This window comes from Bidens hawaiensis, unplaced genomic scaffold (genome assembly GCF_021521415.1).
Source record: "Bidens hawaiensis isolate Kalapana, Puna unplaced genomic scaffold, B.hawaiensis_p1.1 tig00002423_1, whole genome shotgun sequence".
NCBI classification, from domain to species: domain Eukaryota; kingdom Viridiplantae; phylum Streptophyta; class Magnoliopsida; order Asterales; family Asteraceae; genus Bidens; species Bidens hawaiensis.
Genome location: NW_027491133.1, coordinates 1,571,735 through 1,595,978, shown reverse-complemented (window position 1 = coordinate 1,595,978; position 24,244 = coordinate 1,571,735). Strand labels below are relative to the sequence as shown.

The window sequence follows — 24,244 nt, the reverse complement described above, 5'->3', positions numbered from 1 at the left end:
TAACAAAGTTTGTTTGTGTGCGCTTTTTATTTTATTTTATCTGTACTATATATATAATATACCAAACAAGGCAAATTAAGACATTCATTTTTAAGTAATTTACGACACTTAAATCATTAAGTACATATGTAATTAAGGATAAACTTGTCATTTAAACACAATTCACTCAACTAACAAGTTTGCTCCCTCATCTTTAATCATATCATGTTTTTAGTTTCAACTTTAAACCAACTTTTCACCCATGATTTTTAAACGACAATAAGTTTTTCATATGTTAATATTTTTGTAAAAATATTGCACCTTAAAAACGAGTATTTTATTCTCTTTAATTTGTATATAATATTATTATAATTTTTTCAATTGTAAAAATTAATATGTTACGTATGGGTGTTCAATGCCGGTTTTGATTGTTTTTAAACGAAAACTAAACCATTAAAAATTGTAACCAAACTGTTATTAACGGCCTGGTTCTTGTTTGGTTTAAGAGTTTAAGCTTTGATAATAAAATTTGTTTAAAATAATTATTAATATAATTGTATAATCAATTCCAACTAAGTCAAAATATGATACTTGAAAGGACAAAAGAAGCAAAAAAAAGCGACTGAAAGTAAACAACCCAACCGATGACCAGTTTCAAGGTTTTAAACCAAACAATGAACACTCATAATTGTTACGTGATTAATAGATTTGCGTTCAAAGACCCGTTACATCATGCGGGCACTCATCTAATTTAATTATCATTGATGATAAAATGTTATGAATAAACTATTGGAGATAAGACAACTCATTTGTTAAATAATAATAATAAAACCCATTCTATCATATAAAGCATATGAATAAGATAAATTCCTCATGTCTATTATAGTTGTTTAATCATGTTTGGTACCCTTTAAATAACAAATCTTATCAAAAACATTTTTCAAATCATCTCCTTTGTTTCTTATAGTTGAATTAGCAATAACACAAATAAAAGTTAATTATAAATTGTTGTGAAAGAATATATTTATATTGTCTTTACATAATATCATCTTTATTTTTGCATATATTTCTTTTATCTTTATACATGTGTAAGATGCTTTATTCATATATTTCTCTCTATCAAATTGGATGTGGCTCAATGGTAGAGCACTCACTTTACTAGTGAGAGGTAAAGGATTCAAACCTCACTATCACCAATTTATATGGGAGATATGAGGGATGACCCTGGCTTGCCAGGGTTCGAGTCCTGATCTCACTCGGTTTTACCGGCTCCTCGTTGTCGTGCCATTTGGCGGGCGTGGGGGTCAAGTTTTATCCGGTGAATCCCTCAACAGGTGGACCGCTAGGGGCTCTGTCCGTCCGGACTAGTGGCCGGCTCGAGCTACCTTTAGCCAATGGAAGCCGCGTACGGAGTACCCGGCGTTACTTAGTTGGCCGTTCAAAAAATATATATATATATATATATTTCACTCTCCATAATTATAACCCTCATGGAGTCATGGGAACAGTCAGATAACTACATGAAGATGTGTTGGGTAGTGAACGAGCCTAAAGCCATCCGCCATTGTTGGTAGACATCCTCCATAGATCACAACGAGGGTTGCATTTCACCTATTGTGGCTCGAATTGTGTATTTTTAATCGTGCGTAGTGATCCTCGTGTAGACATATTATCTTTAATTTTTGTTCATCTTTAATTATATTATCCATAAACACATACAAATATTTGAATCCATGTCCATATGCTACAAAGTACAAATATACATAAGAAAACAGCTTTACATAGATGATTTTTAACTTAAATGATGGGAAAAAGAATCAAATAATGACAACTGTTTATGTTCCAAAACTGAATATATTCAAATTTCAATCTCTAGATTCCAAGATCATCCAACGAGATCTCGTTGTCGTTTGGAGTCAGCGACTTCACTTTCTGCAAGGAAAAACAGAGACCCAGCAATGTTGTATATATTACCATCATCATTATTATTAGTTCCATTAATAACTAAATAAATAAGTAAATAAAGAATCACACGCTACCTCAACAAATTGAGCAGGATCATCAAGACTAGATGAACCTAAAATGATTTCTCTTCTTAGTTTTGTTGTTAACTCGTGACAAACCCGCAGCTGAAAGAAATGAAAATGTTAGAAAAAAAATACAAACATTTGCTACTTTCAAAAAAAAAAGATGATAATTCTCACCTCTGATCTAGTTGCACCACCAACAATGAAAACAAAAATACGTTTACCCATCTTCTTGACCTCACGAGTCGTGCGACTCAGGACTGGATCACTGCATAAAACTCACTTCACTTTCAGTAACAATAATAATGGAAGAAATCATATATACAAACTATGTATACCTTTCATCAGAAGAGCGGGGTCTAGCCCATGTTGATGGTCTCGATCTCATTGACCGACCAGGGATATCATGTACACGTGCTGAGGCAGAATGCGGAGCCCCATTCAAGTTAGTTGGAGTTGGGTCATTTATGCATGGATATTCATTCATTGGAAGTTCATTTTTGCTAAGTTTTTCAATCAGTTCCTGAAAAGTTAATTATTAATATGGTTTTTAATAATATTTGTAAGACTTGTTTCATTTATTTGGAGATTGGTTTGTCACACCATACCTCAATCATGGGACGAAAGCGCGATAATTGCAAAGCTGGTTCTTCACCGGGACGATCGGTTCTAAGACTATGCTTCTTCTTCTGAATTCATATTAAAAAATGGAAGTCAACAAACCGCACGTGGAGTTAGAGGTGGCGGTTTTGACCCGCTTATTTGACCCAAACCCAATACCAAGCCCATTTTACCACCGATACATCGAATTGCGTCATGTATATACCTTATGATGAATTTTTAAAGAGAAGGCATTGGTGAAGGCTGTCATCTTGGATTCGGGTGCTGCAGCGAGAAATCTCATATTGTAAACAGCATTCATATCATCAGGTGATAGGTTTGCTAACTGAAAACCAAAAAATGACCAAAAATAAATTTTAAAAAAACTAAATATACAAGTGAAAATGTTGTATACATTTAACACAAAAAGTACCCAGATTATGAAATTAAAATGATGAAAGAAATCCTTACATCCATTAACTTTCTAAGTTTTTCACTCTCAAACTTCCGGGGACGAGTTGCTGCATAGATCATTAATAATCTCACCTTGCATTCATGTGTTATATCCTGCATGAATAGGCATCTTAAACAAGTAAGAACATCAGCCCCTGAAACACTAGACGCAGTAATAACATTTTCCCACCGTTTGTTCTTTAAGAAAGTTAATGACATCTTTGGTTCCTGCATCTCCAAATACTAGATCCTGCTCCAGTTTCCCCACATCGATAAGTGCTGTCTTACGACGAATATTGTGAATCTTCGCAGCGATCTATTTCAGTCGAACCAGATTTTGTGTCATCTTAGAAATCAAAAAATAAAATAAAAAATGGCATTGTTAGGAAAGATGAGCTGTTTCAAGACTTACATCAGCATGCAGGGATAGTTTCTCCTTTTGTTCACTATATTGTGGCAATGATTGAACAAGCTTTTGCAAATCATGAGTAGATAACTCGTGATCGCCTTCTCTGCAGAGGACAAAAAAAAAGAATAAAACAATTAGCAAATAACAATAGTAACCAAGTCAGATTTATATGCAATAAAAAGAAGGGTAATTTCACGCTATCAAGTTTCTCATGTTAACAGGACACTTAAAAACAATTAACAAACTATAATTTTGTAAACCATAAAATGTTTGGTTTCGCCATAAGAATATGCAAACATACCTTGAACCTTGATGCATCTGTGCAGCTTTATTCTTTGACATGAAATTTGTTAATTTGTCATGTAACCGATCAGTTGCCTGTCAAGGTACCCTTAATCTAAAAACCATATAATTGTAATTTTAAAAACTAAAGTAAAATGTTGTATAGACATAACATATTACATCTGCTATGTGTGAATGGCGGAGCTCTAGCCATACTGGATCATGTTCCTGATCAAGAAGGACCTCTTTCCTTTCAAAACCACCCGTTCCGTTTGGAACCTAAGCATACAATAGCAAACTAGCATAAGCTTGGTCAAGAAATCTTATGGAAATTTCAAATCACATACTTAATTATGAATGCGCGATTTGGGTTATTCTAAAGCTCAAATGAGTCTAACAGGTTAGATTTAAGATGCATAAGATGTTTTTTTAATCAAATTTAATGCATTAAATATTCGTAAAGAAGTAGAAATGAAGAAAGAAGTGTTTACGGGTCGTCTTAAATCTAAGCGGTACTAAAAAGTGACGTGTTTTAACCCGAGCTTATTATGACACATTACCCTGCAGTCTGACTAACCTCATGAACATACTTATTCCCATCCATTTCTAATAAATCATGGCACATGGCATCATATGTCCATTCATGAATGATAGGTGCAATCTACAAAGAACAAATTTAAATATAAGAGGCTGCAGAGTGTATATTAAAAGTTGAAACCACTCTGTATTCAAACTTTTTATTTCATTAGCAAAGAAAAAAAAACAAAAGTAACTTATTTAGAAAAAAAAAACCTGATCTATTGATCTATCTACGATAAGCAACTCGCATGTTTCGGTCTGTGGAAAGCTGTCGAGAGTTTTATATGTCATAAGACAATGCCAAACCTCAGAAGCAAGTTTTGTTGGGATAAGATCACTAAATGTTGTCATTGTTGTAAGTTCAAGGGATTTGGCTGCTCGGTAACGAACAAATGGGAACTCCTGAAACATAAAAGCGCGCTTATAGGCTACAAATGTATTTGGAAATAAGTGAATATGGCAGAATTACCTACCGACATTGAAGCAAAAGCAGTTGCAATTCGGTTGGCCATTGCAGTTAGACATTCATCTCCTTTTTGGTTAATCTCTTTATCCACATAAAGGTCTTCCAAGGCCTTATCATAATCAGTAATGAAACACTGTATCGAATTAATTTCACAAGTCAGAATATTGTTATTAAATAGTTACATTATTTAATAATGACAAACAATGAACTAAACTTAAGATTATTATATAATGAGTCCAATTTGTATAATCAACATCATATACCTGGCTATCAATGACAACATACTCCAAGTTCAACTGTAAATCCCCATAAGAAGTTAATAAAATAACAAATTTATTTATATAAATCGAAAAAAGGAGCAAGGAAAAATAGTTTAACCTCCTTCATGGCACGGAAGCGGGACCTTATGGTTGGCTCCCTTTTGATACGAGCAACGAGTTCTTTTGGAACTGTTGAACTAAAGAAGATGTAAGCCCTGAAATCAAAGAGACAGTTGATCAATAGTAAAATGAAAAATATATATTTAACTTTTGACATACTCTCTATATAGCGGAGTCTTGCCGGCCATGTCGGATAACAGGATGATAACACTGCAAACAGAAGCATGAAAATATCATATAAACATACTTCCTAGTTGCATATCACTTAATCCTTTTATAAAACTAATAATAATAATAATAATAATAATAATAATAATAATAATATTTACTTCTCTATTGTTGGCTGGATGAAATATACTGCATCCAAGTTTGGCAATGGTTGTCTTCGCTTGTTTATTTCTTCCACCACTGAAAAAGAGATTTTATAACATTTTTGTGTGTCCAAAAAATTAGAAATATGACCAGAAAATGTGACTATTATATAAACAATAGTGACATTTTCTGAGACTGATGTTAATTTCTATCTTACATGAAACTCCTTCTTCTGTTAATTCAGACATCGTGCATGAGTGTGACAGAATTTTACGAGTAACTTTGTCCGTTACGAGTACCTAAAGAACTGATGTCAGATACTAACAAAATAAAGAGGACCTTTGATCAAAAAATTTGTTACATGACCACTTTATTATAGTTAATGATCTAAGAAAATTGTATGGTCATAAAGGTTATACCTTCCAATTTGATTTTGAGTCGGGTCTTTTGGCTGATCTGATCATTTCATATAATAATCCTGTGCAATGTACGAAAAATAACAAAGCTAATTATGAGCATAGTAACAAAAGAGCCCATGTATGTATGATTATAGATGTATAACTAACAACTGTATTATGAACCCATGTATATTATAGATGTTCAAAAGCAAAGAAATTGATTTATATTTGCATTGGTAAATAGAAAGTCTTTTCCTTTTTTTAAAAAAATTCATTAAAAATCGATCAATAGTGTAAATAGAAGTTCTTAGTTGGACATTTTTGATTAAGTTCATGATCAGTAAGTTATTCTAAAAATTAAGATAACTGTTATGAACTAATACTAATAAATGATAGTTGGTTTAACTTCATTGATGATGAATGTAGCCAACAGGTTGCATTCAAACTTGATATGGCTCGTAACACATTACATACAGTACTCTTGCATGCACAAGGAACAGACATACAATAATTAAATGTGATTTAAATATGCTAGTATCCAAAAATATTGTAAGTTGAATAATATACTTGTTCATCTCAAGTAATCTTACATGAATTATATTTAAGTTATTTTTAAATAAAATAATATTTACTTAATATCATATATATACAGTGTGAATTTTATTATTTAAGTGAAATGTTATACATGTACTTACAGATCTTTTCAAGTATTATGTTTACCGAGATTATATATACTATACTAGCTTTTAACTCATGTATTACGGGGTTGTTTTACATTATTCGTTTTTAATATTTATATACTTTTTAGAATTTTAATTTTATCTATTGTAAGGAAGTTAATAATATACTTAGGATTTGATGATGAAAATGTTTCACAAATAAATATGATGTTATAACATGGTTTAAGAGATATATGAGTTTGTTGAGACCCATAACCCGCTTTTTTTTACTATAAATTATTTCTTAATTATAAATTATATCTTTCTTTAACAAAAATCGTATTTAATTTTTAGTATATCCATATTTTATGGATTTTCATATCAGATATTTGATGGATTAATTTTTAATATAATGAGATGCTTAACCCGTTTAAGAGCTATTTTGGTTTGATGAGACCCATACTCGCGAATTCGGGTCAAATGCATGAGAAACTTTCATTTACAAATAAAGCAATCCGGTTGCTTGAGAGAATTTAAGGAAATCGATTTCGTTTATATATGTATTTAAGATTAAGATATATACTAGAGGAATGCTTAATTCTTTTGACTTCTTTCTATGCGGTTCACCTATCCATTTTGTACACTTCTTTGCCTTCTTAGTTTCTTTCACAAAACTAATCATACACAATTCCATTTATATCCACTAAAACACATTGAGTGGCTGTTGCGGTTCGTTTAATAATTTCACCCGTGTGTCACAATCGCAGTCTCTCTTTAACTATTTTCTTTCTTAGCTATATATTCAATCTAGATCACTGAATATTGTGAAAGCAAAACTATTATATGTTTAGTTAATACATCTAAACCTATTGATTTCAACATTAGGGTATGGTCTACACAATCCAGTTTGGTATACAAGGTTATTTTTCTTTTTTAACCATGAAAACCCGCTACCGGAAAACTCATAGGCCTGTCCTGTTAACCAACTGAAATCAATATCACGTACATCATAGGTTACGCTGACAAGTGGCTTTCAAGTAATTAAAAGTAAAATTCTAAACCTTCTTATCATCCTAAAGAGGAGGAATGTATCATGGTGATATGCCAACTTATAAAACACCTCCATCTTTCAAGGCAAAATAAATTGAAAAACATAAGCATGCACATGAACTTAGATATACAACAAAAGCATAGGAGTGGAGTTTTAGAGAAAAACTCACGATGGCGAGTGATTTGTTTGAAGTTTTTATGATCATTGCCAGCTCTTTGGGAAGACGTGTCAGAATCCAACATCGACATGTTTGATTTGATCGAAGAGAATGAAACCTCAGAATTCAAGAGTTTGGTGGAAGGAATAAGATTAATTAAGGACAAGGAGCTAGCTAGGTGTATTTAATTTATAAGAGGGTGTAAATGGCTGACCAGTGGGTAACCCGAATCTTACCAGAAATTTCATATTTATTCTTCGGTTTGAATAACGGTCATAGTTGTTTGATACGACAGCTAGGTAATTAGGCATCCATTGGATTATTTTTTTATTTTTTTTTTTTTAAGGAATTCATGGTTTTACTTTAAAAATATATTTATTTATATGAGATAATTTGAATTTTTTTTCCTTAAATATGAAATGGCTATTTTCGTGTTACATTAATCGTTTTTGAAGGCAAAGAATTCAACTTAGTTATGTTTTTACTTTTTAGTTTTGCTTAATATATTATTTGTTATCAAGCTCGGTTTTCGGTTTACCCAAGAAAGGGTGACAACTTTACGTTCTTTTTAACGTGTTAGTTTATAAGGGTTTTGCTTGGAATGATTATGCGAAGATATTAATGTGTTTTGAACCGTAGACTTAGGTTCTTGATGTGCTTTGATTAAAAAGAAGTATCGTCATTGTTAAAGCTTGCTAGGGTTCTGTAGGTAAGTTTCATGACCACCGGAACTTCCGTACTTTTGGGTTGAACGAAAGTTCCTAACTTTCGCATGAAAAGTTCACAAGAATGTCTCAAACTTTTGTATTAATATCCACATGAAAGTCTTGAACTCCCGGATAATATAAGATTTGACCAGAAAGTTATGAACTTTCGAATGTAGAGTAACACGAAAGACGTACCCAGGACTCACACAAGAGTCTATGGATTTCATCGAAAGTTAACACTTTTGGATCAGCATGTGTACATGAAAAAGTTTACCTATTTCACATGTGAAACTTTGAACGGTTTGCCCAAGTGTTCTAAGTGGGACATGATCATCAAGACTCTTGTTTGTTAGAAACTTTATTTGCTTAGATGAGGTCTAGGAACCACTCGTTAACCTTCTTTGGGGTGGTGTGCATACTCAATACTAAATCCTTAAACGTTGATATGCTTTCAAAACCAATCTAGTGTTTGAAGTATGAAATGATATGGTAAAGAAAAGGGTAATGGTTTAATAAGTTAATACATTGCCAAAAATCTGCTTGGTCCTTTTTAGGATGTACGGTCCTCTATGGACGAGTGATTATTGTTCCGGTCATGGGTTCGGTAGTGCCTTGGTGGCTTACCAACAGTTGTACAATTGAGTTACAATTCGGTATCCATGACTTAACACTATGGAGTGATGACGATCTTCACGAGACGATAACGGCCACAATATTATGTTGATAGATCTAAGCATTAAAATTAGAATGTTTGAATTATAATGTATGTTTAAAGTACTATGTTATTCTTAAAGGATATTTATCCTTATGGTGTGCATTTACTATGTTTCCTTGTTTTATGCTAATAACACATTTTCTATGATTTGTGATAGTTAGAAATCAAATAGCAAAGCTGAATTTTAGAATACACATATCAGTATAAGGTGTAGATATGCTATGGGACTTTTGGAGGGCACGATTATTGTTACGATGGAGGCTACCCTATCCTAGTTATGGCATCCTGTCATATTTATGCTTACCCTTGAAAAATATATTTTTTTATAATAATTGGTCTCTATAAGTATCATTTGTATTTTTTTGTTAATGGTTAATCCGTTAATACAATGATGCTTTTATTTCTAAGAGTGAAGTGAAATACCATAAAAAGAAAAGTATATTGCGCGTGGAGACTTAAAACTGAATTTGGTCAACATCTATATATGTTGCCATTCTAGAAGTTAATTGGTGGTTCGCAAACAAAAATAAATAAAAATCCAGTAGCTAATATTTTAAATCAAAGTATCAATTTGTATACTTTAGTACTTACTATGGAAGTTTCTTTCAATGTGACAATTGGAAAATAATGTTATATATACAAGGCCTTCTCTAAGAATTTAAATGCCTCGGCCGAGTCGAAATAAAAAAGCCCGTAGACTCTAACAAGTAACGAAATATTGTAAGCAAAAAAAAAAAATTAGGCCTTATGTAAAGGGGTTTTTTGTTTGGTTTAAACAATTAAATTTTTAAATAAGCTTACTTTTTTATGATTTAGGTTGTGTATAAAAATAAACTTAAAAATGTCTCAAGTGAGACTCAAACTTACAACATTTTGATTACCACTAGACCAACCCAATTATTGTATAATTAGAGTAAAACATTAAATATACATATTTCTTTTTCATATAAATATACATAAAAAATTGTACCCCCGAAAATTAAGTGCCCGGCCAGTCGCCCACATTGCCTTATTTATACAATATTATTTTAATGACAAAGAATAAGCTTAAAGAAGGTAGGAAAAGGAACTAGACAAACTAATTGTGTGTCATGTCGTGAACTAAAAATATATTGAGTTGATAAAACCATAATTTCATAAATGTGATCAATTGGATAGATATAAAAGTCTTAATGTCATAATCATACATGTATGTTTATATCATGACGATACAAGATTACACGTATCTGTTTTAATACCTTAATAGTTCAGATATTCGTAAATATTATTCTTGTATCGTAAATATGGTTGTGCCGGTGAAAAATGATTTGATATTCTATAAATCTTTTTAATGTTAAAAAATGGCGTGACAATCTCATTTGTTATTTTATTTCGGATTTAATATCCCAAACTTGGCAAATGTGGCTTTGAATATGTTGTGTAAGATAATATGGTGTTACCGATTTGTTAGAATTGGTCTTCTCGAATCTCGATATTTAAATACCTTGCCATTAGCACTAGCATCGCCTTAGCCCTGAATGAAATCCACTGTCACACCCCAAACCCTAGCGTGTGACTTTGGTTGGATTTGCACAAATACAACAGAAGACTTACCCTTTTTTTTTTGAAAAGCCAATATCATTGAAAAAAAAGAGGACCATTTACGAGAAGCAAAAGGCCCGAAAAGTACAAGGAAAGAACAAATAAAAACAGCTATCCAGAAAAAGACTTAAAGCGGAAAATTCACAAAATTAAATTTATACCATTTCTCCCAATCCAAGCTAGAGCGATTACTTCTATGCTTAACCCATAGGAAAGAAGCCGCTTTGATATCATGCACCACCTTAGACACCGAAAATGGGGCACCCTCAAATATAACCTCATTTCGTGAAATCCAAATCATCCAACACGTGACCGCCGAGATGGATTGAATAGCAAGACGTTCCTCCTTGTTCGAAGTGTACTGGGTGGGATATAAGAGTAGCTCCTTCACCGAATCACAGTAATTTAGCCATCGCTAGTTGGCATTGCTGAAATCATAACTTACCTAATCCACTCATCTAGCCATCGTTAGTTGGCATTGCTGAAATCAGACGGTCAGTTGGATACAATAGTTTTTACATAAAAAGAAAATAAAAATAATAATGATAAAAAGAAAAGGATGAAATGATATAATGATGTGAGACATAATGCATTGGTAAAATTATAACTTACTTATCTAATCAACATTATAATCAAATATCATAAACCAATAAAATCAACAAAATACAGTAAACATGTTCTCTGACAAAAACAAAACCAACAAAACTAAATGAAAAGGTTGTATAAAAACAATGACCAAACAATATTTTACAAACAAAAAAGGTTGCCATTTACATGGACAACCAAATCTTGGGATGATGCTTATTGCTGATATACAAATTCAACAAACTAAACGGAACCTGATAATAAATACCTAAAACCTTAAACAAGATATGCAAAAAACTTGTAACCAAGACAACTTTTTCCTCACAGAATGCTTCTAGAAGAAGAGGCTCAAAAGTGTCATCGCCTTCCATGGTGGTGCCGCCAGGCAGCTGGTTGTCTAAGCCATGAGAATTGTGGTTCTCGGGAATAAGTGGCGGCTTGCCATTGTTACTGGAAGAGCCGCCAGGGTTTGACTTTGACCCGTCCCCATTAGGAGCATCATCGGTATCTTCTTTATCATCTTTTGGTTCACTAGAGCCACCACCGCCATTGCCACCAGCATCGTCAGCAGGTTTTGGGATTCCTGGAACTAGATCTTCCCGAGGTTCTACACCGACCCGTCTCAAGTGTAACTGTCACCATGTTTATTACAAGTTTTAGAGACCTTTTGTAAATCATCAAATCCTATTGCTATAAAAATAATAATAATAATAATTATTATTATTATAACAATAATAATTAGAGTTAATTACACAGATAGTGATTTGGTTTGGTTTACCCATATTGCAGGTTTAATCCCTAACTTTGAGAAATTACATTGGTGATCCCTAATGTCACTCAAACGAAACTTTTTTCAAACAGTAAGGACTAGCCTACCATAATAACTTTTAATGTTAGGGAATAGGGACTAAACCAGCAGAATGGATGAACCACAAGAACCACCGTATAACCAACTCTAATAATAATATAATAAATATAATATGTATGTACCTTGAGATGAAGATTTATTTCATCCGGACGCGAAAGAAATGGAAAATCACCACCACTTTTAATGTAAGCTTTTCTTGCACCGGGAAACCGTTCGCTCACTTCATCTTTGAGTTGTTGAGGGATTGCACATTTGTCGTTAGTCTTCAAAATAAAAAAAAATAACATAAGTGAATTTGTACTGATAAACACAATCAATATATTTGTACAAAAGATGCATAAAGCATACGTCAATTATGGTGATCATTGTATCTGAAATCAAAAGTGGTCCAACCGATGCAGCATCACTCGTTAAAGTCAACCTTGAAGCCAAATCCTCCCTTGAAAGGGTCTCAACCTGCATGTTTTGTACTTTCAAAACAACTTGAAGGGAGAGGGGGGTTGGGGGAAGGAGGATTAGAAAAGAGTTATATAGTGTCACCTGTGCAACCACAAAGTCCACAGAATCAGCAATAAACGGTTCATGTGGACCGCTCGGGATTCCCGTTAACACGTATCGTTTCAGCAAAAATGAAGGGGTCCAACTAACACTGCAACAAAAAAATCAAAAACTATATTATTACAATAATAATAACAAATATATTTGACCTTATTACTTTAGTTAAATATTTTAGATAATATGAGTACATACACTGGAGCCCAAGGCATGGCAGCTGCAAAATATTTGGTCTCCAAAAACGCGTTCGAGAGTACCAATGACTTTACTCGCCTTGGTCGGTGTTGTGCAAATAATAGTGCTAAGAACCCCCCTAGGGACGTACCGTAAAGATGTATCTGTTACAAAAAGGCTCGTTTAACATATTGCTATAATATTTATGCTAAAATAATAATAATAATAATAATACAATAATAATAATAATAATAATAACAGTAACAGCAAAAACTTCTAATATTATGGTGGAAAAATCAAATAGATTTATCATATATATAGTGAGTGGTAATCTTACATGGTGGACATCAATAACATCCAAAAACTTCTCAAATGCTTGAACCCACTCATGGCTGTCCCATACGCGGGGAATATCAACAGAAATCACTCGATAACCCTGAAAAAGAAAAACTTTAACAAAATGATACACTTGAATTAAATATTGAGCCCGTTTTTCCAAGTTTTTAAATTTGTGCTTTAAAAATGATTATTTATTTCTTTTCTTTTTAAGAATGTTTGTTTCAGTCATTCCATATTTCTATGCACTGATTTATTAAATAATAAGAATTTTTCAAACAAACAACACTGCAACGTATCTGATTATTACAACTTTAAACACCCCCGTTACATCTCCAAAATCTCAACAACCAAAGATAATAACAGTTGTTAAGAGTTACCATGTATAGCACAAACATTATTATATATCATACTAATCAGTTGAGCCTGACCTTGATCGAGAGTGCCATGATTTGTTTATAATACACATCAGCTGTACCAGCGGTGCCCGGAAGACATATTAACGGAGGCACGACTTTAGGACCAAAATCATAATATCTCCATTGCTTTGTACCAATCTGAAAAACAAAGTTCTCCAATTTAAGATTGATAATGTGTTATAGATTTTGATCTAACCCTAACACCAACATTTTACAATTACAGCTCATGTTATAAGATTTAACATCTATGATTACTATAACCAAATCAAAGATGTGTAAAATTAACATCTAAACCATACCCACATAAAATTAGGCTCATTGAGACAATAAATCAAGCAATTGGTGGGCAATAGCTACAGCTCATGTTATTAGGTTTAACATCTATGATTACCGTACAACCAATTCAATTACGCAAATTAGCCGATTTGATGAGTAAAATCAACATCTAAACCATACCCACATAACATTAAGCTTATTGCCACAACCCGTAGAACACTTGGTGTGCAATAACTACAGCTCATGTTATAAGGTTTAACATCTGTAGTTTCTCTACAACCAATTCAAATACGCAAATTACCCCATCTGATGTGTGAAATTAGCATCTAAAACATACCCACATATAATCAAGCTCATTGAGACAATACATCAAACACCTGGTGTGCAATTGATCAAATCTTAACATAGGGTTTTGACATAACTCAATTACTAATCGATTCGAACTAAACCAGTGATCTGGCGAATTGGGTGTCTCTGTAATCGACCAATTAAGTAAAAGATGGAAGGAATTGAGAATCCGATAGACTTACAGGGATCTTGTGAAGAGGAATCTGAGACTTGAAGTAGATGTAATCACCAGGGGCAGAAAACCCACCTTTCATTGCAGAATTTGATGAAGATTGTGAAGAGTGTAAGTAGATTTGGTGGCCATTAACAAAGATTGAGATTGAAGGTTGATCGAGGGGTTGTTTTGGTCATCGTTTTTCGTCGGAGAATCTTCTTATTGTATCGAATCGAATCGAATCGAATCGTATGATTGAGGATGGAAAAGGTGAACCACGTGGTCGGGGCCCCGAATATGAATGCAGCTGACAGATAATTAGTTGGATATTTCTTTTTCTAATATTAATTAATTTATTCTTCAAAAGTTCGTATCGGGTAAGTCGAAGGACATATGTGTGAATAGAAGAATCAAGTCTTTAATCTCGGGTTTGAACTTGACAAGAGGCGAAAGTTTACGGATTCTATCCGATTCTAGTACATCAGGGGTACAGTCGAGGAGTTAACCTTGAATATAGCCCCGAAAGAAAAGGCGTACACGTGATATTAAGTGTTGTTCAATAAAAGAATTAGTTTACTCATTTCGAATCACCTAAACTTTTTATTTAAGTATAAACATATAAATTATTACTTGAATTGTAATATCGGGTATAAATCTATGATTATTATGTTACTATTATTGGTATTGGTAACTAAAGTAAAAGTTATGAATTTTTATTTGTTAAAGTGTAAGTAGAGATTATCATCAACTAATATGTTATAGCTTGAATTATTGAGATCCAGTTTTCCAACTTAAAAAAAATAACCCATTTACCCTCACACACACATTTAAATCTTATGTGCTAGCTCGGTTGGTCACGACAATGAATATAAGAACTAGGTTTTTTTTTCGGGAGTTCACCAGTTCGAATCTGAGCCAAAATAAGAGTTTTATCCTAATTTTGTAATGCCAAAGGGTTTCTATTCTTGTGACGGCACAACTGGTGTCAAGTGGTATCAGTGGAGAAGGTTTCTCTGAAGATGCCGAGAGGACCTGGGTTTCAAGGGTTATGTTTTTTAAGAGAAACTCTCTAAGGTTTCAAATCAAGGTCAATCAAAAACCGACCTGCGACAATCAATCATACTATAGATCGTCTTCTAAAAAATTTACCTTCACATTTCAACAAATTTAAGTTTTAATGTAAGCATGTGTTCTAAAATATAAAGAAAAAAGGAACTTTAAACTAAACTAGGGGTGTACCCGCGCTTCGCGACGCGGGCAAGTAAATGCGAGTTATTGATTTTGTTTGTTAGCGGTAAATGATACAGATTGTAGTTGAAAATAAGCAATGTTAGTCATAAGTCATAACAATTACATACGTGGTTTTACATAAAGGATATCTACATACTTCTTATCTAAAATATGCCTCGAGTCATTGAAGCCTATTAAGTATTGATGCAAAATTGATGAACAAAAAACATAAATTCACTGCAGCCCATTGATGCAGAATTGATGAGCCAAATGCCTAAATCCATTGCAGCCCTTACCTTTCAACTGATATCACTTTCATGATGAGAAAAAAAATAGACAGAAATTTTCATAAGCGTAAAGTAAGCAAATCAAGTGGTACAAGAAATTTAATCGCATGTGAATTGCTTTGCTTACTTTACGCTTATGTCAGTTCTAATGTTCGTTAATTCATTAAAGTTCATAAGCGTAAAGTTCGTTCAAGTCCCACATAATATTTCAAGTCCCCTAGAGTGTTTGGAAGATTCACTTAAGCAAATCATGCATCATATTATAAGCATAATCAATCATATATGCGTGTGCTTTAATTTGTTGTTACAGTTTCATATTCACAATTATTGAGAGTCTATTTCCATGAAGTCTCGTAGACAACAATGTAGTTTCGTTTTCCCTGTTAATCTGTTATGGTAAGTAGGAACAATCAAAACTTTTAGTGCTGAAGGATTTGTGTGTAAAAGTAATTTAACAGGCAAACAAGTAATGTCTAAAGAGCAGTATACGTAATTGACTAAGAAAGAGTTAAACATAAAGGAAGCACACCTCAAAAACAAAATACCTTGTCAAAGACGAACTCCTACTGCAAGTAGAAAGAGTTATACATAAAGGAAGCACACCTCAAAAACAAGATACCTTGTCAAAGACGAACTCCTACTGCAAGTAGATTTGAGTACACACGGTAGACCTGCAAGATAACACATATTGAATTTTGAACTCAAAAGTACTGATATAAACTTTTATCACATATAATGTGTAACATCCTAAAATTTATAATGTTGAATAAAGAAAGTTACGTTTAGTGATTTCGCGTTATTAATTAATTAATATCGAGTAAAGAACGGATCATGGACTTAGATTAATTGAGATGGGTTAAATGAGAATGGGCCTTAGGTCCATGGGCTTTAAGGGATATAAATATCCCCTAAACCAAGCTAAAACCCTAAACCCTCATTTCATTTCCATCTTATTCTCTAACACACTCCAAACACACACACACACCATATTTCGGCCGAGAGAGAGAGAGACGTCCAAGACCAAAATCGAGCCAACCATTATTAGATCTTCTATATACGAGATAACCAAGCAAACCGCGACCACACCGAACGTATAAAAGGTATGTTCTTAACCTTTAAAGTTTACGTTTTATTAACGTTTAGCCTTTTGAATGTCCTTAAGCTTAAAGATCCAAGCTTTATAGTATATACGGGATATATATACGACCGAAAATGGTTAGGGAACATTAGTGGGTGATGTCGAACCATAACAAGGGTATTAAAATCACCAAAATGCTTGATAAAAACCAAACCCGTAGCTGAACTGGGCAACTTCGCCTGCGAACTGGGCAACTTCGCCTTCAAAGCTTAACTTCGCCTTCAAAGCTTAACTTCGCCTACGGCCAAGTTCGCCTAATTGATAACTTCGCCTACGGCCAAGTTCGCCTAATTGATAACTTCGCCTAAGGCCAAGTTCGCCTAACTGATAACTTCGCCTAAAGCTAAGTTCGCTTAAGGTTTAACTTCGCCTAAAGTTAAGTTCGCTTAGAAAATAAATTAAAAACCTAATGGAAAATGTGTTAAGACAGTTAATGTAAATAAAATTTTTCCAAGCTGACCTGGCAGCTCGACCCCAGCCAGGGGCTCTGCCCCTTGGACCCTGCTAGGGGCTGCCGCCCCTAGACCCCGCTGCCAGGGGCGCTGCCCCCGGACCCCCGTTCGTTGTGGGTCATATAAAGATAGAAATACAACTTGAGTAGTAGTAGTTAATTGATACGTGTAAATATTATACAGTTAGCCGTGCACAGCTCAAGAAGGGAATAACTATTAACGGAGAGCGTAACAGGATTCAGGTGAGTTTCTAGCCCCATTTATGTGTTATGTTTTCGGGGCTGTGTGCATACTCGATATGTTTGTTAATATGCTTATCCTAAGAGATAAGTGTATGCCTTATGTGAATAATGTGATATGTATGAATGATGGCTTGACGGTACGTGAACGATCTTCGGATATTGCACGTACTGTCAGGTTGTAACGCTAAGTATAAGGTAAGTATTATATGTATGCTTATGTGTATGAATGTGATAAAGTTAATAAAAGAAGGAAAGGATGGTTGTATGGTTACGAAGAGGGTACCGGGCCCTAATAATACTCGAGGTATGATGTATGGTTGTATGGTAACGAAGAGGGAATCGAACCCTACTAATATTCGAGAACTAGGGAACCGAACCCTACTAATATTCGAGGAAAGAGGGTACCAAGCCCTAATAATACTCGAGGTATGATGTATGGTTGTATGGTAACGAAGAGGGAATCGAACCCTACTAATATTCGAGAACTAGGGAACCGAGCCCTAATAATACTCGAGGAAGGAGGGTACCGAGCCCTAATAATACTCGAGGAATGTAGGGCGTAATGCTTTTTATAACGTAAGATATGAAAGTAAGTTAATACAACAGAAAGTATGAAAGTATGATTGAAAGAAAATAAGTTTATGTGTATTGTATAGTGTATGATTAACTAGAACTCACTCAGCGTAGCTGACTTTTAGTATGCACGCAGGTGAGTAGGATGAGGCAGCTCGCTTGAGGAGACACGTGGCACTGAATAAGAGGCTGGCATCGGAAGACTCAAGACGTTTAAGTTTAATGTTTCGTTTATTTTGAAAGACAAAATGATGTTTTAAGACAAGAAGTGTTTTGTTATGAAATGTTTTATGAAAGCTTTTATATTCCGCGAAAGTTTTAATTAACTCTGATATTTAGAACTGTGTTTATGAGTAAATCCAACACGAAAGTAGGGCTACCGGTAACGGGGCCTTATAAGTGCGACACATGGCATTCTTGCAAGTAGATTTGAGTACACACGGTAGACCTGCAAGATAACACATATTGAATTTTGAACTCAAAAGTACTGATATAAACTTTTATCACATATAATGTCTAACTATTAATAAGAAACATTCTACTATTATGCATCTAATTGCATAACAACATATCAGGTGCACATAAGTCACAAGTAATACAAATTATCAATTATTGTGTCATATCTTTTAACCTCCAAAACTCAAAAGATGTCAACACAAATAAATAATTTCATAGCCAAAAGTGCAGAGAAAACAAATACCTTGTCTGAGTCAAATGCAAAATACCAATTGCAGTAAACGGCAACAACTTTTCACCTAATTTAGTCAATTTATTGACAAAAATGGCAGCACCGCAAGAATTTATAACCTAAGTGAGCAGTAAATGAAGGAATTAGGGCAAGACGATAAGAAATTATAATCTAATTGACCCATTTAATAACCAACAAAGAGAAGAAATTACCATACGTCTTCGTCGATTTCGGGATCAGCCTCTATGGGGACGAAGGTTAGTATCTACAGAGTGCTTGAAATCTGATTTCATAAGGGTCCCAAAATGATGATTGTGATTCAGATGATGGCCATAGTGGTTTAAGAGGAAGAAGGCAAGAAAGATTGTGATGATGGTTCAGATTTGAGGTGGAAGACACGCCGAAGAAAGGCGCGTAGAAAGTGAAGACGTTTCAGTTACGAACGTGTCAGATAGCATGTTGTACACCAAGCTTCATTAGGGGCTGAGGGGTGTGGGGGGCTTTAGTGGGGCTCCAACCAATAATATTATAACGTGTGGCAGAAAGAGAAACTGGATAAGGGGGTTGTTGGAGCCCCCGTTGGAGCCCTGGCCCCTGGTGTGGAGGGGCTCTAGCGAAAATTTTTATTTTTATTTTTTTATAAATATATTCAAACAACGTATTATTAAAAAAACTCATAAATTATTAAAAAAACACACATTAATAAAAAAACACATTAATATCTAAAATTCAAATTTAGAAAAAAGGGATACTGTGCCTCTAAATCACTTGCTATACGCATGAACAATTGTCTGCTTATTCGGAAACGAGTTCGAAAATCCGACTCCTCGTATACTGGTTGAGGGCTAAAATAATGCCTAATCAAAGTATCGTTAGCACCCGATCGATCACGATCACGAGGTGGTGCTCTAACTCTCGGGACTCGAGGTTGATGGGCTTGATTTTGCAAGAGATCCACCACGGTTGCGGTCAAAACCCCCCTACATGAAGAAGCAAATCATCCTCTTCTGAGGAGTCGGAATCAGACGAGTACCACGACATTTTTTTTGTGTTAGTTTTGAGAGGATTTTAGGAGGAAAGGTGTATAATTGTGAAATGAAGTATATTTTATAAAGGTATATATTTATAGTTTAAGAAAATATTTTTTTTTAATTTAATATGAGCTCAACGGCTCTTTTCCGTAAACCTATATAGAAAATATATTTTTTTTTTGTTTTTTTCGGCTCCCAACGGTCCAAAATACCTCAAAAGGTGTGCTCCTCTCTCTCTTCTCCCGCTAACCAGCTCACGCCTGCATTGTTTTTCGCGTTAGCGCCCCGTTAGCGCCCCCGTTAGCGCCCCGGTGGTGTGGTGTTAGCGCCTGGGGGCGCGAGCGGAGGGGCTCTAGCGCCCCCGTTGAAGCCCCACACCCCTCAGCCTTATTTGGACAGTTTGTGAACAGTAAGAAAATGTGAGTAACGATTACTTACATGAGCATATCAATTGGTCGTTCTTACTTTCTGTACATGAGCAGATGAATTTTCCGGTGAAATGGCGGGGCTGGATTAGTAGTATTCTAGCGTCGGCAAGATCCTCGGTTCTTGTTAATGGCTCACCCTCTTTTGAATTCCAGTTTCAAAGAGGTGTGAGACAAGGCGATCTTCTCTCGCCTTTTCTCTTCGTAATCGGGATGGAAGCTTTTTCTTGCATGCTAAATAAAGCTAATGACTTGGGTATCTTTCGTGGCGTGTCTTTACCAAACAATGGGCCCACCGTTTCGCATCTTCTTTATGCCGATGACGCCATTCTTGTGGGTGAGTGGTCTAAGGACAATGTTTTAAACATGGCTCGCTTGTTAAGATGTTTTCACTTGGTTTCCGGCCTTCAAATAAACTACTCAAAATCTAATCTTTTGGGTATAAAGGTGAACGCAGATGAGGTTTCGTATTTTTCTAAGTTGATTGGATGCAGCCCGAGTACCTTCCCTTGTAATTATCTTGGTATCCTCATCGGTGCTAATATGAATCGAATTTCCAACTGGAATTCGGTTCTTGAAGCTTTTGATAAGAGGCTCTCTCTTTGGAAGGCTTCTGTTTTATCTATTGGAGAAAGATTAACGCTTCTTAAGTCGGTGATGGAAACTCTCCCCACTTATTTTTCTCTCTCTTCAAAGCTCCGTGTAAGATAATTGAACTGTTAGAAGCGAAAAGAAGAAGATTCTTTTGGGGAGGGAGCGAAGATAAAAATAAAATTTGTTGGGTTGGTTGGAATCGAGTTACTATTCCCAAAAAGGCTGGCGGTTTAGGTCTTACCCCGCTTAGAGACGCTAATATTGCTCTCCTCACCAAGTGGTGGTGGAGATTCAAGACCGAACCGCTTGCTTTATGGAGAAAGGTGGTCATTTCATTACACTCTTCCAATAGGTCTTGTCCTATTTTACCGCACTCAAGCAAACTGCCAGGTACTTGGAACACAATTGCAAAAATGGAAAATCATCTTGCTTTTTCCAACCTCAATTTGACCGGTCTCATTAAAGGAGTTTTGGGTATGGGAGATAAAATCAGATTTTGGATAGACCCGTGGCTCACTCCCGTCCCTTTAAGAGAAGTCTTCCCAAATCTGTTTTTGATCGTAAAGGATAAAGTTTGTTTAATTCAGTCTTGTTTTGAGGTTGTTGATGAGAATATAGTTTGGAAATGGAGGTGGAAACGTTCGAGCCTAAATAAAACTGAGACCAACGAGTTGTCGGTTTGTTTAAATATGTTGCAGTTGGTTATTGTTAATAACACCCCGGACCGTTGGATTTGGGATAACGATTTAGCGGGTGTTCTCACGGTTGCTTCCATGAAACAAATTCTTTTCAAAAACTCCAACATGTCTGTCCCATTTACTATAAAGTGGAATAGTTGGGTTCCGATTAAGGTCAACATTCTTGCTTGGAAGGCGGAAATGGATAGGCTTCCGACTTATGTGGCTCTCGTTAAAAGAAATGTTGACGTGGGATCGACTTGTCGTCTTTGTGGCGATTACGAGGAGACTAGTGACCACCTTCTCACCTCGTGTTATTTTGCCACGTTAATTTGGCAATTAGTTAGTAATTGGTGTAATATTCCTCTGATTTTCGCTTTCTCGGTCCGGGATTTACTTACCATTCATGAATACAGCAACTTGGGGCTCAAGAAAAATAAGGTGCTTTACGGTGTAATTCTTACAGCGTGTTGGTGTATATGGAAGACCCGGAACGAGGCGATTTTTCAAAACAAGACGGCTAGCATCTCCAAAACGATGGAGGAAATCAAATCTACGGGTTTTCTTTGGATTAAAAATCGGTCATCCTTTAAAAATTTGCTTTGGAAAGATTGGTGTAAATTTAAGCTATAAGCTTTCTTTGTTGTATGTTTGCTAGCTTCTTGCTAGTTTGTGGTTTATGAAATATGTTGTTAAAAAAACGATTACTTACAAATTAATATATATATATATATATATATATATATATATATATATATATATATATATATATATATATAATATCTTTTAGGAACACCTAGGGTGTGAGTTTGTTAGATTTACATCATTAATATGTCAACCTTCCATTTTTGGAGTTTGCGTTCTTACTTGCATGTTATTAGATATATACTATTATTTTAAACCTCCCGCGTTACGGGGGTGGGGTTTTTAAGTCATAACCGAAAACTGGAGGGAGTTCAAATCATAAAACCAAAATCAACAACTTTGAAACGTTACCACAAAAATCGTTAAGGTTTCAGTTATGGCTATTTAGACATAGTGTTAAGTACATTGATATAAAATGCACCAAAAACTTGAAAATTCCTACGTTGCCAGCAGGTTGATATTCATAAAACTTCAAATCAGTCAAGTCGTTAACGGATATTTAGTTTCTGGAGCCTTGCATTCTTGTATGACAAAAACAGCTAGAACTTGAGGCTTCATGATGTCCATCATATGTTGTTTTCTTGCATTTTACAAAACTTGTGTTGCACTCAATTAAATCTTCCGACATGCAGCCCGCTTAAAAACTTAAAACTGCTTTAGCTCTGTTCTTCTCTTTATCCTTCCCTTATGATAATTTAGGCACAAATTTCTTTACTCTTTAGTGCCCAAATCCTGTATATGAAAGATGATCAAACAGTCAACTAAAACCCTCTAAGCATCCTTCATACTCCTAGTCCATATCGTGTCATTCATCATGCAGTTGAAAAAGTGAAAGTTAGTAACACAACTATAAAGGAAAACAAAGTTTAATAACTAAACCTTTTCTTGGACTCCTCTAATTCTTTGCTTGACATCTTCAATATAAAGTAATATGCTTTCCTACTCATCAAAATCAAACAAATAGCATGTACGTTAGTATGGTAAATGACCAAATGAGGACGTGATTTCACCTTATAATTGCTTTGGAGGCTGTATTGGAACAAAACAACTATAAATATTTTCTGTGTCTCAGTTCTTCGAGATCTAAAAGCAAATTATCAATATCCTTAACGCAACTCTAGAGATAAAACATGCACTTTTCGATAATTAATTGTAGCATGTCCATGCGGTTATATGTGGATTCATCAAACTGTATGATAATAATAATAATAATAACAACAACAACCACAACAGACAAATTCCACAACTCCATTATCACCTGGTGTTACGAATCGGAACTCGACAACAATAGACGTTTCACAATTGCCCACGAAGCAGGCAACTACTACCACCATAGAGAGCCGATTACAACACAAACAAATCCGTTACCGCCATAAACAATCACCACCAACACCGTCGCCTACTGTAACATAGACAAATCTGGCACTGACATAAACAATCACCATCGCGTAGGGTATATAAATGGAACCCGCCAATAAATTTAGGTTGTAAGCAATAACTAGGAATGAATCACACCCGGGTTTCAAGTTGCGTAAGCACTTTGGGTAATAGCATGCTATGTAAATGAGTTCATATAATCATAATGGTCATTTAGGTTTAGCAAAACAAATCATAACGAAATGCATCAATATTCGTTTATCACAAGTAAATGGTGCAAAAAATACTCCACAATATGAATTATGGACAAATATATGCAATATAGATTAAGAACATTCACAAACGCTAGCACAATTCAAGAATCATAATAAATATCATCTTACGACGTAAATAATCCAAGAAAATCCCAACAACA

The 24,244-nt window shown here is 34.6% G+C and overlaps 2 protein-coding genes across 3 annotated transcripts; both read right to left on the bottom strand.

Moving 5' to 3' along the window:
- Positions 1 to 1,737: 1,737 nt before the first annotated feature.
- LOC143619287 (SNARE-interacting protein KEULE-like) lies at positions 1,738 to 8,049 on the bottom strand. Of its 2 annotated transcripts, XM_077091250.1 has the most exons (21): positions 7,765 to 8,049; positions 5,907 to 5,965; positions 5,705 to 5,786; positions 5,505 to 5,583; positions 5,335 to 5,385; positions 5,174 to 5,270; positions 5,059 to 5,091; positions 4,803 to 4,928; positions 4,543 to 4,731; positions 4,328 to 4,411; positions 3,931 to 4,029; positions 3,770 to 3,846; positions 3,472 to 3,571; positions 3,250 to 3,375; positions 3,078 to 3,173; positions 2,833 to 2,952; positions 2,615 to 2,695; positions 2,345 to 2,529; positions 2,184 to 2,274; positions 2,019 to 2,108; positions 1,738 to 1,911 (listed from the first exon to the last, which is right to left on the bottom strand). In XM_077091250.1, the coding sequence occupies exons 1-21, from the start codon at positions 7,841 to 7,843 to the stop codon at positions 1,852 to 1,854; spliced, it is 2,004 nt and encodes a 667-aa protein (XP_076947365.1). In that variant the 5' UTR covers positions 7,844 to 8,049; the 3' UTR covers positions 1,738 to 1,851. The 2 variants fall into 2 exon arrangements, with proteins under 2 accessions (XP_076947365.1, XP_076947366.1); XM_077091251.1 differs by lacking the exon at positions 7,765 to 8,049 and having other exon boundaries at positions 5,534 to 5,786; positions 5,907 to 5,957.
- A 3,298-nt stretch (positions 8,050 to 11,347) lies between these two features.
- On the bottom strand, positions 11,348 to 14,797 carry LOC143619286 (uncharacterized). The gene is made up of 8 exons (XM_077091249.1): positions 14,499 to 14,797; positions 13,705 to 13,830; positions 13,275 to 13,373; positions 12,959 to 13,101; positions 12,749 to 12,857; positions 12,557 to 12,664; positions 12,331 to 12,471; positions 11,348 to 11,972 (listed from the first exon to the last, which is right to left on the bottom strand). The coding sequence occupies exons 1-8, from the start codon at positions 14,568 to 14,570 to the stop codon at positions 11,526 to 11,528; spliced, it is 1,245 nt and encodes a 414-aa protein (XP_076947364.1). The 5' UTR covers positions 14,571 to 14,797; the 3' UTR covers positions 11,348 to 11,525.
- Positions 14,798 to 24,244: the final 9,447 nt, after the last annotated feature.